Source organism: Pseudochaenichthys georgianus, chromosome 21 (genome assembly GCF_902827115.2).
Source record: "Pseudochaenichthys georgianus chromosome 21, fPseGeo1.2, whole genome shotgun sequence".
NCBI lineage: Eukaryota > Metazoa > Chordata > Actinopteri > Perciformes > Channichthyidae > Pseudochaenichthys > Pseudochaenichthys georgianus.
The window spans coordinates 22,653,342-22,672,164 of NC_047523.1; the positions used below are offsets into that span (position 1 = coordinate 22,653,342).

General features: G+C 41.2%; 1 protein-coding gene across 2 annotated transcripts; it reads right to left on the reverse strand.

Moving 5' to 3' along the window:
* Positions 1–392: 392 nt before the first annotated feature.
* Positions 393–18,088, reverse strand: LOC117466898 (neuroligin-4, X-linked-like). Of its 2 annotated transcripts, none has more exons than XM_034110397.2 (9): positions 17,787–18,088; positions 15,406–16,342; positions 14,276–14,428; positions 11,311–11,496; positions 10,304–10,754; positions 9,411–9,624; positions 8,618–8,742; positions 5,049–5,652; positions 393–3,319 (listed from the first exon to the last, which is right to left on the reverse strand). In XM_034110397.2, the coding sequence occupies exons 2-9, from the start codon at positions 15,887–15,889 to the stop codon at positions 2,912–2,914; spliced, it is 2,625 nt and encodes an 874-aa protein (XP_033966288.1). In that variant the 5' UTR covers positions 15,890–16,342; positions 17,787–18,088; the 3' UTR covers positions 393–2,911. The 2 variants fall into 2 exon arrangements, with proteins under 2 accessions (XP_033966288.1, XP_033966287.1); XM_034110396.2 differs by having other exon boundaries at positions 17,720–18,088.
* Between the last annotated feature and the right edge of the window lie 735 nt (positions 18,089–18,823).

The following is an 18,823-nucleotide window of genomic DNA, read 5'->3' on the forward strand; positions in this document are numbered from 1 at the left end:
CCTAGCATAAAGACTGAAAAGCTAGCTTGGCTCTGTTCAAATATTTTTAAAAAGTCTGCCTACACACACCTCTATACTTTCCTAAACAGTTTATATCAAAATACACTAAATTAGGTCTAAAAATTACAAATTGTGGTTGGAATATAAATCCATAAATATGTTTTTCCTATAAAAAAAACCCATGATATTCTTTAGGAATCAATATAAATCTACCAATGTAACTTTTCAATTATCAAAACCAAGTGAACTATTTAAATTCAAATTCTGTGGTAAGTACTAATTCCTAATAAAACAAGAGGGTGCATTAGCAAAGCCCCCACCCCCTGTATATGTATTTAAAAACTACCATTATATTCTGAATTAAGACATACAAGACATTTCAAATGCTCATAAACTGTAAAATACTGATATTTTTATTTTTCAAAAATGCAGCAGAAATGTTTATGCTTGACACAATCCAGCCATCCGCTGAGTCAATAAACCCATATGAAAAAAATATTCAGTCAATCAAACATCCTTTAAATGTTATTTTATATCATTTTGTAAAAGTTCTTTGCTTGTCATCCACAGATTTTTCAGCTTTCATTTTTCATGTGTTCTGTTGATAAATAACTAATATCTCTCATGAAGAAGTTACTTAGGATGAGAGGAGGTTAAATAGGCCTCACTGTGACAAAGCTGCATGTAGTCGCACAGATGAGGCTGGGAGGGGGGGGGGGTGCAGGGTGGATGGGGGTAAGGTAAGTAAGAAAAGGAGCAGGAAAAGAGGATTAAGCAGGAAAATTACATTATCAAGGTAAGGGACTTTAAGTTAACTTACTGGTGGGGAATCAAGGTGTGGGATTTGTTCATTTTTTTTATGGAACCCATGACAGTTCCCTATCTTTGCCAAATACTCTCCATTATGAATTGGTTGAAATTGATTTTGTGAATGCTGCTAATCTTATTCTGATGACATATAGCAGTAACCAGCAGTACCCTCAAGAATTAACTGTGAAGTCAGCAGGAAAAAGCTCTCTCCAAAATAAAATCCATCATTATTTCCTCAAGATGTTGGGGGGATTTAAAAGATGAATTCCCTTATTTTAATTCATGTGTTGGTGGCAATTTCAACACATTTGGAACCATTAAGAAGCTGTTTACGCTTACACTTACAAACTGGTATGTTCAGACTGGCATGTTTGCCTTTAATGTCAAGTCAAATTATCGCAAAAAGCTGCGCTCATCATCCAGAGGCTCAACCTAATTAATCAAATCAAATCTCCGAACAATTGACAACATGCTGGCAGCTAGTAAACCAAACTCCAGGCTTTAAAATTTCGGAGAATGATCCATGTTTGTGTACAGAATTTGTGTGACTGTGGAGTGATTTTGAATTTCAACAATTCCTATTTAAACAAGGTTTCAGTCAGCATTAGGTCGTTTAAGCAGGGACTCTTAGACATACATGGTGTAAAAGGGTAGGAACAATAAGTAAAAGCATTATTTTTTTCGGGAGGCGAGATATGACTTGGCCCCAGTGAATCTCCACCACATTTAACTAAAGTAAAATTAAATAAAGTAGGATTTCTAAGGAATTAAGAGGTTAATAAGGAATAAGGGGAGAAGGGGAAAGGGAAGGTATTAGGTTCAAAGGGTCATGGTTTTTGGCTGGTGCTCAATCGTCAAACCAATATTGCATTATCTACACAGTACTAGCTCAATATCTGATGGTCAAACAAATAGACAGGATGATGTGAAGATGTCCTATACTTCAACGACTAAACGAGTATCAAGATGTTTACACAGTTTAAGAATTATTGAAATGACTGTGCATAGCCTTTAATAAGGGTACTGTGTATATATTACAGTGGGTGAGATAGAGAGACACCAGCCTGCTTCAGGACACCTATACAATAATATAGTAATATCTGAAATGAAAGCAATAATGTGGTTAAATAAGTCATGTTTTAATGCAAGAGCAGGTAAATGCTATAAATCATAGTATATCGTCTGTATCTTTCCATTCTATTTACAAGAGTTTAACACATAGCTGGTTCGAGTGATTCTTCAGTAAGTCTGACAAAACTTCAGAGGCCCTTTCATCTTCTGAAGCTAATTTATGTCTCTTGGCACATTTCCATTTCTGTGTTTTCTATATCACTCTATCTCACTTCTTTCTCGCTCTCACAGCTGTTAAATCCCTCTCAATAAAATCTTAATCTGACAAACTTTTCCTTCAGCTAATGTTGTTTTTTTAATCCCCTCTTCCTGTCTGTCTGTCTTTACATCCATCTCTTGCTGAAATTTGTTATTTTCTCCTCAGCTTAGGTTGATCCTTGGCAGATAGGGCCTTTGATCTTTTAATGGAAAAAAATGCTACATTCACATTTCACAGGTTGTTCAAGTTGACATCAGCAGTCTGTGTGTGTGGTACTTCTTAGCTCCGTTCCGCATCTGCATCTGCTCTGCTCAGTCCCAGCACTGCTTCACTGCGCAGCACAGGTACAGTAGGAGATGTAAACTGATCCATAACTGACCCTTTTGCCACAGCGCTCCTCCTCATCCTCCTCAGGTGTAGAAAAAGCAGAAGATGTAATATCCAAAGCAGCTTTTGAGACATTTGATGGATGTCTTGTCTTGGCGCGTCTCGTTCAAGGTTATGAGCAAATTATGCATAGAACTGCATCTCCCGGGATCCAGTGTCTTGAGTTTCCCGACATGCAACACACAGCTGTCTGTCTTTTCATCCTGTTACTGAAAATGTCTTTCTGTCACTCCACCTGTAACAATCCTGCAGGGTAATTAGTAGAGGTATTTAAGTCTTTTGTTTTACGTGTCTGTGTTTTAATGGGTATGTGTTTGTTTGTGTGTGTGTTTGTATGTGTGTTGTAATTATGTCCCTGTGTGTGCAAGCATCTTGCTGCGGCGGTTATACACGTGTGGTGGAGTGTGTATGCGTTGAGATGTGTGTGTGTGGCAAGTGTGTATTACTGTATGGGCTATGATGCGTGTATCCTTGGTGCGGATGCCCCATTCTCATCCCCACCACTGATCCAGGCGTCATGGGGGTCATCGGTGTCGCCGGGGTAACAGGGTGTGACCCAGGAGTCACGGGCAGTGAACCTGGGGTCAGAGAGGTCATGAGGGGGACATCGTCGGGCGAGCGGCGCAAGGTGAGGGTGTAATCTGGAGGGCAGGTGAGGCGTACAGTGTCCAGGGTGCTGTAGATGTCCTGGGTATCCATGCCATCCAGAGCGTCCAGCGTGTCCAGAGTGTGATGGTGGTGAAGGTTGTTCCTCTCGTCTGCTGACGCAGCATCACACTCCAGCTGCTTCACCTAAAAAGGTGGGGCGAATATTTATATTAGACAACAGGAGTAAAAGCAGTGGCGACACAAAGATACATAAAGTGAGAGAAACTAGTTTTAAAAAATGGCAATTCCAGTTTCCTAAAGCCCAGGGTGAATTAGTTACTGCATACTTTTCGATAAAACATGTTATGACTTATTTACTATTCATTATTTTTGTATGGCTAGGTGATAAGGCCAAAATCATAATAACAATATTTGTATTTGTTTTTATTTGTATTCCTTTTATGTATCATGATAATGCAAATGTATCCACAAGTATGTATACAAAAGTAAAACTGAGGTAATATCATCTGTCATTAACAATAACTTCCAAATAATTGAAAAAATCCTACAAAAAAACATATTTAATAATACCTTATTATCATGCAGCCTAAATATAAATGACAAAAATGTAAGTTAAGTTTGTGTATGAATATCATGTAAAAGTATAAAGGGTGAAAATGGCCTCTACTCTCCATCTGTGTATTGGTGTAATTGACTTAGACACCTCTCAATCAAACAAACAAATCATCACGCTCTCTAAGCTTACATGTCTTAAAATCACCACTATGACACATTCAGATTTATGAAAATATCTATTAAGAGTCCACATTCTTGAAGTTTGAGGGATTACGCCAGTCAAATTAGTTTCAGATCAAGCATCTGGCAGTCAAACTAATTAAACTGTACCAATGCTATTTGTCATCATCATCCAAAGCACTACTGACTTTATTTCAAGGTGATGTCTAGCCTCTGCAAGGCCAGCATGTTGTTTCTAAATGAATTTACACAAGCATGCAGTGCATAATAATATTATAATATATAAAAGACAAGTCTTTTCCTTGTCACGTCAGATCTAATGTGCACGAAAGCCACACAAAGATATTTAAAATAATAAAACACAATTCCAAAAGCAGCTGCAATGCAGAGCGACATCACTGTGGTTCAAAAGCCAGTTCCCAGTATTTGCGCGCTTTAGAGGGGATCTGACATTTAGCATTCACTGTGGCAGATTCCAAAGCCACTAACTGAGCTCAAAAGAGGCCAAATAGTTGGAGGATGAATTGGAGGCAATTGGAAGCAATTCAGGCAATTGGACACAGCCCACACATGCACAAGCATCAAAACACACTCACAGATACACACACAAACACACACTAATGTCTGCCGATGACAGGCTGTGTTTTGTAGAAGTGCTCTGCTGGCAGCGTCTGCTCTGGCAGCAAAGGGGTCCATTCAGTCCCAAACACAAATCCTCTACTGGCTTAAAGGTATAATAATATGCATGATTATTAACAATAGGTGTTATATATTTAAATAAAAGCTGCAACAACTAGTGGGATAATCAATCAGTAGATAGAGAAATAATCGCAAGATATTTTAATAATCAACTTATCATTAAAGTAATTTTCATGGCAATGCTGTTTTCAGCCTCTCAAAATTGGAAAAATCACATGAGACTAATTATCTTTGGGGATTAGTCCGACAAATCAAGATATTCAAAGACATCACCTTTGAGAAAATGGGATAGATATTTTGTATTTAGGATTTTCTGAAATTGTATAGACCAAACAGTGAATCCTTTATTCAACAAAATAATCGATAATGATTCATTAAAGATTAATCGATAATGAAAATAATTGTTAGTTGCAGTCCTACTTTTAAATAACTTAACATTACGAAAAGCATAATGAAAAGAGAAAAACACATGGCTCACCTGTAGTGACATCAGACCCTCCCCCTGCAGGTGGGCGGCGACGTCTGCAGGCGTGATATCTCGTCTCGGGGGAGGAAGTGGACGACGATGTTCCAGACGCCTCTTGTCCTTCTTGTACAGCAGAGCGGCGAATGCCAGGATGTTGAGGAACAACAGTGACGCTCCCACCGCAATCGTCACCGAGAGTTCAGTTGAGTAGTCCTCATTCGGGACACGTACCCCTTCTTCCGGTCCACCTTGGCCTAAAGCAGCCTCTGGTGGCGGTGGAGTTCCTGCCTGTGAACCTGGATGACGTGTACTGCCCGGCGGCCAAGCTTTGGCAAGACGCTTAGTGTAAGAATAAGGAGTGTCATCCTGTGGAGAGGGACTGTGCGTGAAGGAGGAAACCGATTGGAGGAGTTCATTGACATGATGTAGGTGAGGGACCAGCTGGAGCCAAAAGGAGATTTTGGTGGCACGGTAGTGGTCTCTGACACGGGGCTTCAGGCCAATGTGGAGGTACAGCTGCTCTTTAGGGGTGTACTTAGACCAGGCCACTTCTTCAAAGCGGTTGGGTTTAGTGTGGATGAACTTGGTGTCTTGAGGAACCGGCTGGTTTGGGTCACTGGAAAGGTATGAAGCATAATTAGTTATTTATACACATTGAGATGGGTTGGTGGTCAGGTGAGGGCCTTGCATATAAATAGAAGGTTAAAAAAAGGTCTAACTTGTGTTAGTCAAGACACTGCTTTTAATCTCCTCTGAAATATACAAATTGCTGTAACCAAACACAAATATCACAAATATAAAAGAATGAGTAGCACAGCAATAGCAAAATAAAACCCAATTTAAAAATCAAATCACCCAAATCTTAGACCAACCTAACAGTAATAACAGTCCAATTTTAAAAGTATAAATCAACCATAATGAAATGCAACCAACAGAGATTTTTCCCACACATATATATTCAAGTGTCATTTTTAAAAATAAAGGCTTTTAGTGCAATATTCAATATGTAATGCCTTTCAGTTTTTTAAATGTCAGAGACTCCTAACAGAGCTGCTGAAGACTTTTTCTCAGCTGGCTAGCATCCTCTGGGGGAGTGTGAGTTTCTCCCATGCTGCCCAATGGTTTCCTTAGCGCTGGCACACGTTTCTAAATCAATATAAACGTTACACAAGACAAACCAGTGGCAATGAATACTTGCCCAACGGAAAACAAGTTTTGTTTGCCTGTATACATAGCTCAAAGGTGACTCTGTTGCAGATCATTGATTTTTTTCCACTCTACATGCTTCGTGCAAAACATTTCAGTAAATGCACAGATCAAACTCTGCAGTTGGAACTGTGTGGATATTTGCCTCTCTGAAAACTGGCAGATATCGTTATTAAAGATGAATGTGTCTGTTGCATAGTGAATACATCTTGAGAAATCATCTCTCTGACACATGCAGACAGGCATTCATTTGACAATGTACCGACTTATTTGTGTCAGCAGCGAAAATGAGATAAATGAAAAAGCAGCACAATTTCACAGAGTTGCCAGTTATACACTATGTGCTTACTTGTCAATCAGCACCTTATGCACAGCACAAAAAGACAGGTAGCGTAAAGACCTACCGGTACACTCGCACACCGGCTGAGGATTTAAACACCTACACAGAAGCTTCGAAAATATACATGAGGGAGCATCACACCCTGCGTTAAATTGATCTGTCGCAGAGTTCCATCACCATCCGAGGCACTCTCAGCCGAGTGAAATCGTTCTTCAGAGAGATTTTCCCGTAGATAATTGCAGTGTGCATGGAAATCTTATCAACCCTTCTTGGTGATTTTTCTCGGCAGTTCTCTGGGGTGGTAATGACAACACTGAACATGGGCTAGAAAATGCTAACTTGATGCAATGCGATTGCCTGAATGCACCTGCGTTAATGACCATACTCACAATATGTACAGGCACTGTCCTAATGTTGTGTGTTGTGAGATAGCAAGGCTCTATGGTGATGTAGATCAAGGTCTAGACTGCAGATGTCTCTGTAAATCTGAAGAGGTCTCAGCGGAGTGAGCCTCGATTGGATTAATTACTGGTAATTACTCACTTCCAGCTCTGGAGAAAGAGGGTCCATCCTCAACAATTACCTTTATCTTGTATATCATGTCAGAGTGGAGAGATAAAAGGTTCTCTTATCAGTGTGGACTGTCAGGATTTTAAGACTTTAAACGTGGATACGTTCTACAACTGTGGTATTCGTTGCTACTGGCAGATCATTCACTTTCAATGTAATACATTGGATCTCTAGAAGCTTTTTTAGCCACTGGCAGATCATTTTAAATTTGTATTTAACATATTGAATATGCTGTCCGTCGCATCTGCCGTAAATGACTGAATTAGGGAAGATTAAAGAAGAGAAGAGGAGAGAAGAGAAGAAAGAAAGAGGAGAGAAGAGAAGAGAAGGGGAGAAAAGAAAGTGAAGAGAAGAAAGAGACGGACGAGATGAGAGGAAAGGCCAATCTCTCGTTGTTCTTTCAGGACATTACCTTGGCCTTCTTCAAGGACCTTTTCGATATAGCAAAGGCTTTTAACTTTCTTCACCAAAGCCCAAAGAAGAAAAGTCCTGTCAAAAATGTGACTTGACAAAGAACCTTTGTGCACGCTCTGCCAAAATTAGACTGCAGCGGTGCTTTAATGATTGTATCTTTAAGTACTGTCGTCTCGCCAGACATCACAGACCTTTTGAAGGAAAATGCATTATAATAACATATCCTTTGCCTGTGAGCTCATTATTTTTGTTGCTCTGAGACTCAGCATCGCTCCAAATAAAAACGTTGTTTCTATAATGTTAAATTGTTACTTATCTTGATGGAAAAGTTTGACAGAGAAAGGGATTCAGGCTATTCTGTCTTCTGCACTCAATTCCTACAATGCACGTTCCTATTCAATATGAACATCATTTGTAGGAAAAACATTTGCTTAATGATAATCAAAGTTGTTATTTTCTCCTTGTTGTGTGAACCCTGCCAGATAGCTCCACTCCATGTACAAGCTAACTATCAATCAGTCCAGATTAAACATGGATGAAACCTATTCAAGAGGCTGTTTGTCTTGATGACACTGCAGAGCTAAGATTTGGCTGTCTTATTTTGAGCTTGGAAGATGCTCACTACTTGTAGCACTTCGGGATTTGAATTCAAATATGAAGTGCTTTATAAATGGAACCCATTATTATTATTATTATATTTCTTCCTGTAAAAATGACTGGGCTTTCCACAGTTACAGCATTGACACTCTGTGTTGCCAAAACCTTGTCTCTTCAGAGCGTTCAAGATGAAAGCATGATTTCCTATTGACAGCTGGGCATACTCTCTTGCTTTTAAAAATGTGATTACATTTAAGATGGGCTTTAATGTCTTATCATGATATTCTTTCTTCTTGTGATAAAATATGCTATGCAATGAAATACCTTTGTTTGGTCCTATTTTCTTGATTGTCTTTATATAGTTTAGTTTGACAAAAGGAAATAAAAACTCGTCTCAGTGGGATTTTTCAACTGAAATCAATATCTCACATCAGAGAACATTTTAATAGCTCACCCAGTCTTGGCAAAGTTGGTCCAGTAAGTCATGACAACAGCGCTCAGCATCACGTCGTTCTTGGAGAAGTTACAGTTGAACAGATCAGTGGGTCCCACCATGGGCACACCGAACACATAGGGCACCTGCACAGACAAACAGACACCATTTATTATAGGGCACTGTAGGCGTGCAGATCACATTCATTCTCTTGAAAGTAACAATTTTTCTATCACGACAGACTTTAACGTCATCCAAATGAAGACAACATATTTGTAAATGCAGAGAAGCTAAAATCACTAAATCATTTTGATAAATACCCCACCTTAATCTGGACTCAAATCTAGCCCCACAAACAGCAAATACGCATTCATTGTAATAGACTACACCTACAACATTGTAGATCAAAAGCACTTTGCTGCAAAGAACAGAAGAAAGGATAACTGTAATACACTGTAATTATCACAGTGGTAAATATCGGCAGCTTGTAAATTAGCCATCCAGGGAAATAAATCCCAAAAATATTTCATATATTTTATGCTCCAGACGAGCGTTTGATTCTTTTTATGAAGTACTTTGAACAAATCAATATGAAGCAGCACTTCACAGGGCATTTTAACAAGAGCTCCTTATTCATCACATTCATATTCTGAACATCTTTGAGATTAATCACTTTCATTTTTGCCTCTGAAACAAAATGTCCTATCCTAACTAGTTTCCTTGATGTCTATCATCAGTATTTATCTCTCGACTTACAAACACTACAACAGCAACTGTCACTCACAAGCAATACAACACTGTGACATCAGCTTACCTCGTCACCATGGGCGGAGTCAGCCCAAGGCGGCGTGGCGTCACTCTGGCAGTGGTGGTAAAAGGAGTAGAAGTATGTGGGGGATCCATACTGGGCGTGGAGGTCAGCTGTGGCGATTGCTGGCGCCACCCATTGGTGGTCCGTGAATAACGCTACCAGCGTCTTCCGCCTGGTTTCTGCATTGTCACGGTCCGCCCAGTCCGTGTACATGAACCTTTAGTGGATACATGTCAAATTATCTATCAACCAATCTACAAACTAAATTACATTAATTACACTTTATACTGTGCATGTACATTAACAAATACACCCTGTCCATGTATGGGCTTGTTTGAACATTTGGGAAATACACTTTCCCGCCAAGAGTTAGATGAGAAAACAGGAAACCAGCAGAAACTAGCCTGGCTCCATCAAGAGTTGTAAAGCTCTACCTACCAACATCATTAAAGCTAATTTATTAACAAGATATATGGCTTATGATCAATCCATGCGCAAAAATAAGTATAAAAAGGGAAAGTTAAGGATGGAAGTGCTTTGACTATTTATTGGCAGGACACTGCTGGTTGCCTGGCAAAGTGGCGACAAGATTCAATGTCACAGCCAAGAATTACTCCAACACATAACCCCCCGTAAAACCACAAATTGTCTATTTTACAGTTTGGTTTTTAATGAATGAGATTTAGAGCTCTTGGTATATTTTTCAGAGAGAGGGTAGCTGTTTCCAGTCTAAGGGCTAAGACAAACTAACCATCTAATAACTGTAGGTTCATATTAAAGAACACACAGATGAGAGAGGTATCACTGTTCTCATCTAACTTTGGCCAAAGCCAACAAGCGTATTTCCCTAAATGTCAAACCGCTCCTTTAAAGCACTCATTGACAGACTCACTCACCTTATGCTCTCTCTCAGCGTATCCCGGCCTTCTGGGTATCCATACAAACTGTCCACAAAGTCTGACACTGCAAAGTCAAAGTCCTCAGCCGTGACACCGTCCTCTGAATCCACAATGCCCTCCACAAACTTCACGCCCTCGCCCTGGTTAACCCCCAGCATAACGTCGTAGTTCAGAAACTCTCCCTGCTCCATCAGAATCTGGGGATCATCAGGTATGACATCACCATCAATCACTGGGGCAAAAGCCGTGTGATATTTGGCTGGCGTTACGCTCTGCTCCACAAGTTCTCGGTAACTCCGGCCCTGGAGGCAGGCAACCAATTGGGTGCTGTCGTCGATGCCGCAGCCCACCCTCTCGCCGAGCTGCCGGGCATACTTGCTGGGCTGGTAGTTGACAGCCCAACTGGCTAAAGCACTGCCGCTCTGGATGATGGCTCTGTGGAACAGGTCTGAGATACACATGAACACAAATACATCAATACAAATAAGGGTGTGGAAAGAATATAAACACAGGCACACACATGTATACATTTATGCTACATGCATTCACACACATGGATGAAAGCATCCACATGATTGCACCACACATTTGCATACATGATCAGATGCAGAACTAGCATTTCCAAAGCAAAAACACACTGACATGCATTATTCAAAAGTATGACCGGTCATGTTTAGAGCATCAGGTTCCTTTAGGTACGGGTTAACAGTTTGAAAGAATACAGCTCTTAGCAATATGAGTCAGAGACAGGCTGTTTTATTCAAAACTCAAAGGCTTATTCAGGCATTTATAGCAGTAAATGAAAGCTGCATCGGTCCACTGGAGACCATGAAAGGTTTCATAAGCATGAGTGTCTTAGCTTTCACAGCCCACACATACCTGCCAACCATTAGAGCTGCACAACTGCCTATCTGACTATATTCTTTGTGCATTTCTAACCTTTCCACTGTTCTGCATATATTACACAGAATAAAGGTTAAGCAGGGATTCTGGCCCTTCCTTACCCTCAGAGTAGTGAGACAAGGTGAGTAGGCTGACGCAGGAGGCCCCGGCCCCCGATCCGAACACAGTGACTCTACCGGGGTCTCCTCCGAAGGCTGCGATGTTTTCCTTCACCCAGCGCAGAGCCTGGATCTGATCCAGCAAGCCGTAATTCCCTTTCGCTGCCTGGTCACCTGTACTCAGAAATCCTACAGGCAGACAGAGTGAGATGAAATTACACACTTATACTACTGACGTTTAGAGACTTGCCTGAAATCTGAGCTAAATATGGGCTGTGAGCAACTATGTATAAAATAAGTCCATCAAAAAAGGTTTTTCCTGCTGTTTCTTTGAAGTTTTTTAAACGCACAGAAGCACACATGGATGTGATCCCACTTCATGGCATTCACACTGTTAAAATCAATTATGCATGAGTCTTGGTTTATCATGAAGAGAAGGGATATTAATGAAAAATGATATGCTTCCCTGAAATACCTCGAAAATTGGATTAATTCAACAAGGCACATCCATATTCATGCAAGTGAAAATCAACTTACACACAGACAGAATCTACACACACATGCAGTAACAGACACAGCAATCCCTTATTCCCATTACTGCTGACGGTGTTAGGTAAACACAAAGGATCCTAAAGGCTCACTCCACTCCAGTATATCTCATTACTGCAGAAGCTAATTTCCCTGAACCTCAGGCTGGCCATAACATAAACTGTAGTATAATGAGCAAGAAAGGCAAAAAGAAATGCATGCATCACTTATGAGCAATTTGTCAGAAATGTCTCTCATGCTAATTGGACATTATGAGGAAATTATATTAATTTGAACATAATAACGCTTTCAGAAAGACCCTATATATAATATATGTGTGTATTTGCTTATTACAGTACAATTAGGGAAAACATGTCTAACTGTACATTACTTTTGCAATCTGGGCTCACCTTATGCATCCAACTTATGAAGACAATGATGAAGAAGAAGAAGAGAAAAATGAAGACACTTGCGATGAGGGATGGTGATGGTGGTGATGATCATTTTGGAGGTGGAGACAACACAGAGGATGGAAATGAAGACAGAAAACTTGATATGGTGATTAGAGACTATACTTGCATCCCCAAGGTCAGAATTAAATAGCTTTTTCACCCACCAAGCAGATGCAGATTTATGCCATCATGTAAAATCAATATCTAATGAAAGCCGTGAATGCTTCTAAAAGACAGAAAAGGCAGCACAGTTATAAACTCAAATCAATTTTTTTGTCGAACCTTTTAACATAATCCAATTCGACTCACCTCCATTTTGAAAAACGATTTTTAATCGTTTAAGGACAATCTAGAAGTGGTTTGATTTCTCGTACATTATGACATTACATGATTAATAAAATATGCCAAATATGCATACACATTGAGTAAATAAATAAATAAAAGTGAATAAGTGCACTAAATGCTTAAGATAAAGAGCAGTACAATCAAGAATTCTTCCTTTATTGTTGCTCTCTTATAGCAGAGCCTTTTGATTAATATATCTTAATACATATTTATTAAAAGCCTTATTCAAATACATGTTTCATGTTACTTTCTTTTAATATATATTCCATATGAGTTCAATCATTTTAAATATTGCTGAATAGCTAAATTAAAATATACTCAATGCACACAGTTTATTAACCTGCTGGCACATTTTTAATTAAACTTTTCATATGAATTATTAAAGAGTGTGCAACTCCTAATGAGAGTGGGGCATAATTTAACCCAGCCGATGGCATGATATGACTTTTATCAAAATGAAGCAATGCTTTGCTCACACAAACGACTCTATACTCAGTGTATTACAGTAGAGGATGCTTTCATGATTTTAACCCTCCTGTGGCCCTTCTCAGCCTTTTACATTTTCATAATTACAGCTGCAAAAGATATTCAGCCTGTGCTGAGCCGTCTAAAATTAGAAGAACCACAGGGAATCAGATTTGCTCTATTCAGAGAGCATTGAGTCGGGCGTCATGGAGGTAAAAAGGATCAGATTTGAGTCAATGCAGTAGTGGGGGAAAAGATGGCTTTAGGGGGTTTATTTCCACACACTGAACATGTTTCCATTTCAAAAACAAAAAGGCACTGAGTGAAAACAACTCATTAATGGTTTTTACATTTCATAGCTCGCTGAAGGATTAAACAATCCAGATGGTGTATACAATGTAAATGTAAAGAGATTATGAAATTAAAAGTGAGGAACAACGGTGTGTAGATCCTTGGTTAAAAGGAAAAGCCTTACATTGCTTACTCTAATTATTTATAGCTCATCATAAATACGTATGTCATTCAATAAAAGACACATAGCAAGATAAAAATAAAGCTTAGTTAAAAGTGCCTTACTGAGAGTGTTTATATATGAAAACATTATTCACTCATATGTGATCATAAATCAGTATTTGAGATTGAGATCTATTATTGACTATTGTCATAGACTAAACCTGCAAAGCTCCATCTCCCTTTTAGCTTCTACATCTTCTAACTATGTACTTTTTTCAGATTTCCAATGCAGCACAGATGTGTGCACTGCATTTACAACCATTATCCATTATACGGGCATAAGCCTAGACCCCAATGTAAAATAAAATACTATACAGTATGTGCATGATCCCGCAGTGATGTTATCAGAATACCCAGGGCAGCTTGCCAGTAATTGCAGGGTGTTGAGGCACAAATACTTACATTTTTAAATGTGCATTGTCTAACTATGGATTGCTTCCTGATTGCATGTACCCAAAAGGCATCCAAGGCATACTATCAGTATTCATTAGTTGTCAACTGTCTGTGACAGAATAACTCAATAGAATGAAAAATGACCTGAATATAGAATCCAGAGGCATGCCTTAACAGGTACTAAAAGCATACAGTCATATTACCATAAACCGCTGGGGTGTTCAAACACAGATAGAGATTATATATTAGATATAGAAGATATATAATTTTACCTAGTACTCCTAGGCGATAGTTGAGGGTTATGACAATGACGTTCCCGTAGCTTGCCAGTACGCTGCCATCCATCATGTTGCCGGTACCTTCTGTGTACGAGCCCCCGTGGACATAAACCATCACCGGCCGCTGACCCCCCTCCTCATGGATATCTGAGAAAAGAGAAAGAAAGAAGAAAGTAGATAGATAGATAGATAGATAGATAGATAGATAGATAGATAGATAGATAGATAGATAGATAGATAGATAGATAGATAGATAGATAGATAGATAGATAGATAGATAGATAGATAGATAGATAGATAACGTGAGTTTAGGAACAGATCAGCCCACCTTCCTTCTGCCTGCATTCTGTCCTGGTTCATTTTTTTAAATAAATATTCATATCTACTGTGTGTGTCTAACTGACCATCCACCTGTCCATTTGTATGCATATCAGCCTTTAATCGGTTGCTGGGTTTATACATACAAAAGCAGGAACAGTCTGTGGCTCCTTTGCTTCCCTATGCTTCATATCTCCCTACGTTAATGTGTGTGTGTGTGTGTGTGTGTGTGTGTGTGTGTGTGTGTGTGTGTGTGTGTGTGTGTGTGTGTGTGTGTGTGTGTGTGTGTGTGTGTGTGTGTGTGTGTGTGTGTGTGTGTGTGTGTGTGTGTGTGTGTGTGTGTGTGTGTGTGTGTGTGTGTGTGTGTGTGTGTGTGTGTGTGTGTGTGTGCAGGGGCACATGCATGTGTATGAACCAATATGTATGCATGAGTGAGCCTGTGTCCTTCCCACTTTCCTCCACAAGTAAAGGCGTAAACCTCTTGGCGACTGAAGCAGGTGTCTGCATATTAAGTGTTGGTTCAACCAGAGGCGTGCATAAGGGGGGTGGAGGGGACAGGGCTTCACTTTTAAAAAGAAAACTTTATTTATTTAACGATGGCATACCTGTGCCCCGACATCTTTTTACCATGTTTAATCAAATGTCACAGAGTTAATGTTCTTAAAATCACCTTGCGTGATGTCTCCCCTTGCCACTTTGTTTTGACCCGACATGTGAAAGAATCAGGTCAGCCTAATTCTAACCCTGCATGGTTATTTATTCACACTTGCCTCAAGAAAGTCAGGGCACATCTTTTAGTTACTCACCTTCCTCAGTGGGCACGTAGATATTTAGGTAGAGACAATCCTCACTCTGGTGAGTGAGGTATGTCGCTGCTATATCCAGGTTAGCCGTGAGCCAGGAAGGCATCATATCCCCCAGCATGCTCCTCTCATCCAGTGACTGCGGGCACACGGGGGCAAACTGAGTCACATTTCGTATTCCTGGCCATGGCAAAGGAGGCTCGGGTGCCTGAAAGCGTCGGTCACCAGTTGGAGGCCTTGCGTATGGCACCCCCAGGTACTGGATGACAGGCCCCAGGAGGTCGGAGGGCAGAGGGGTCAGCATGCCTCGGATGCGGCCCTGCACCGTAGAGATGACAGGCACAGTCTGCTGCGCCCATGAAGAAGCCGAAAAGAGGCTAATGCTGAGGCAGAGGGAAAGGAGGAGGGATACAAATCCAAACGGGGATAAAAAGGACGGAAGAGGAGACGGGGGAGAAGGAGTCCTCCTGGTCCTCTGCTCGGACATGATGATGTGTTTAGGGATACCGGATGGGAAGGGAGCCGGAACAACCACCGAGAGGGAGAAGACCAAGGCTGTGTTGACCCTTCAGAGGTATCCACCACTCACACACAGCTGCTGCTCAGCTTGGCCCATAGCACACACAACAAGCAATCCAGGCTCTTGCAAACAACCTTTTCCTTTTGTGTGTGTGTCTTTGGTCCTGTTTGTGAGTCAGTGATTATTTGCCTCTGAGTGTGCGGTGACTCAGTCAGCGAGTCCCTTGAATACTTGTGTGTGCGTATGTATGTGTGGAAGTGTTTAAGCGAGTGTGTATGCCTTGGACTGGCGATTTGAGCATGTGTGCGCTTGTGTGTGTATGTGCGTGCGTGTGAGTCTCTCGTTATGTAAACAGTAGCATCACTGTTCTTCTGTCACCCTCTCCTTCCGGTCACCCCCATAACAAGCCCAAACTGCCTCCTGGAGAAGAGACAGAGAGGCAGAGAAATTGAAAGAGAAGGAGAGAACGATTTAATTAGTCTTCATTAGAATAATCACAGTGTCAACTAGTTAAATGTCACACACACACAGAAAACTTACACATCAAATAAAAAAAAGAGGCTGTGCTACCTCGCTGCTATTCACGTTAAAAATAGACATGAGAGCGATAGATAGGGCAAACGAGATGTTGTCCGCTCAGCTTAACTCGGTGTCAGACTGTCAGGGCTGCTGTGTCGCACAGGGCATATGTGTGCTTGTGAGTGCATGTGTGCGTGTATCCGGTATGAGCCGCAGACATATGTCACATCCTCACTACACAATGTTTCACAGATCACAGGACTGGGTTGGTGGTGGGGGATGGAGAGTCACGTCATATGCTTAATTAAACCCTGAATACACCAAAGGGCTCCTGACCTGCATGTAGCATAAGGTAGAAAGCCTGTGACACTCTATCTCTCCCTCTCACACACACACACCACTCACACACACACACAAGCATGCACACACACTTTGTTCTCCATCACCCACATATGCAAGCACATACCCCTACTTTATGTCCCTTGAAAATACAAACACAGGCTTTCCTGTTTTCCAAAGATGCTCACGCACACTTTCTCAATCTCTACATGCTCACACTATCTTTCTTTGGGTTTTTTCAAACACACACAGATTGAACCACAACACACAGGACACACACACACACACAGCTGCTCCCCAGCCCACACTGCTATCTCTCTGTTGGCCTTAGAGCAGAATATTAACATACACACGCGCGCGCACATAGAGCAACATCAATTTCCGTGTAATCACACACACACACACACACACACACACACACACACACACACACACACACACACACACACACACACACACACACACACACACACACACACGTCCGTACTAAGCATCAAAGATATTACAGTGTCAAAGTGATCAGTGCTATCGCTCCTCCCATGTTAGATTGTATTGGTGTCGGCTGTCCAAGGTGCTAGTTAACATTCCAGTGGTGATCACACACACGCTGATGAATAACGCTCCATTTATCAAGGCAAACGCGCCTGCCACCCTCCCCTTGTATGCTTTTACAAGAGGAAAAACAGATAAAAGCCGCGCTGCATTCTAATTCTAATTATCAATAAAGGAAGGAAAGAGGCAGGGAATACATAAGCGAAAGGTGTCGGAAATAAAACGCCTGCTTGTATCGTAGAATGTCCTGAATAAATGTATATCGGCGCTGAAGCTGACTACGGCAAAACACACACATACGCACACACACTCAAATGCAAAACCTCAACCTGCATCCGCGCTGCAGTAAAAAAAAAATCAAATGACAAAATGCAGGATGTAACGTACCCAGCCAGGATGAGAGGTGTGAAATTCCACGGACCATGTTCCTGTCCTCATCCACCGCAATATTCACCTCGTGTTTTTCGCTGCTGCAGCTTATCCGACGTGCCCGGGATGGGATATTGGGAGATATCCCTCTGCTGCTGCTGCTGCTGCTGCTGCTGTTGCTGCTGGTGGCGATGATACGTCTCCTGGGTGGGAATAACCCAAAAAAGAAAACAAGCGAAAAAAACTCAAGCCTTCAGTCCGGGAAAGGGTGGAATTGAAAATAAAATACGTTTTGGGTCTAGTATTAATTTAAGTGTTACTCCAAGGATTGCAAGGCCCAGGACGTTCAAATGATCAATCTCCCTCTCTTCCTTTCTTTCTCCTCCCTCCCCCATCTCTCTCTCTCTCCCTCTCTCTCTCTTTCTGTCTCTGCCTCTCTCTAGATGCGATTGGACAGTGTGGCAGGCAGCATGATCCAATGATACGCACCTAGCTCCATGAGGAAGCACCGAGTGGAGAGAATAGAGAGGATAGAAGAGGACCAACCTGTGAAGGGAAACACACACTCGCAGAAGAGCACATCTTTACACAAAGCACATTGGTGCATAAACACATGGCCACACACACCTGTGGAAGGTCCTATTGCACATTTGTAAAAAATAAAAAAATAAAATGCATCAAAATGCATCAATGCATGGTCACACAAACCAGTAGCAAACATATGTTCACAGGGCAACCTGCATGCACCCAAACACCTCTGTGTGTGTGCATGTGCGTGTGCGTGTGCGTGTGCGTGTGTGTGTGTGTGTGTGTGTGTGTGTGTGTGTGTGTGTGTGTGTGTGTGTGTGTGTGTGTGTGTGTGTGTGTGTGTGTGTGTGTGTGTGTGTGTGTGTGTGTGTGTGTGTGTGTGTGTGTTTAAGGTAATGCAGTGGGTCTGCAGTCGCTGCTAACTGTGTTTGGGAACACTCCTCACGTCAGCACAGCCTGCCGCAGAAGCATTCAGAACTTTCTATTCCTCTCCTCAACAATCCTCCATCCACCTATCCATCTCTTTGTCTGCTTGTCTACCTCTCTGTCTGGCCGTGCACTTCTCTGCTTATTCCTGTGTGATGCCCTCTACTC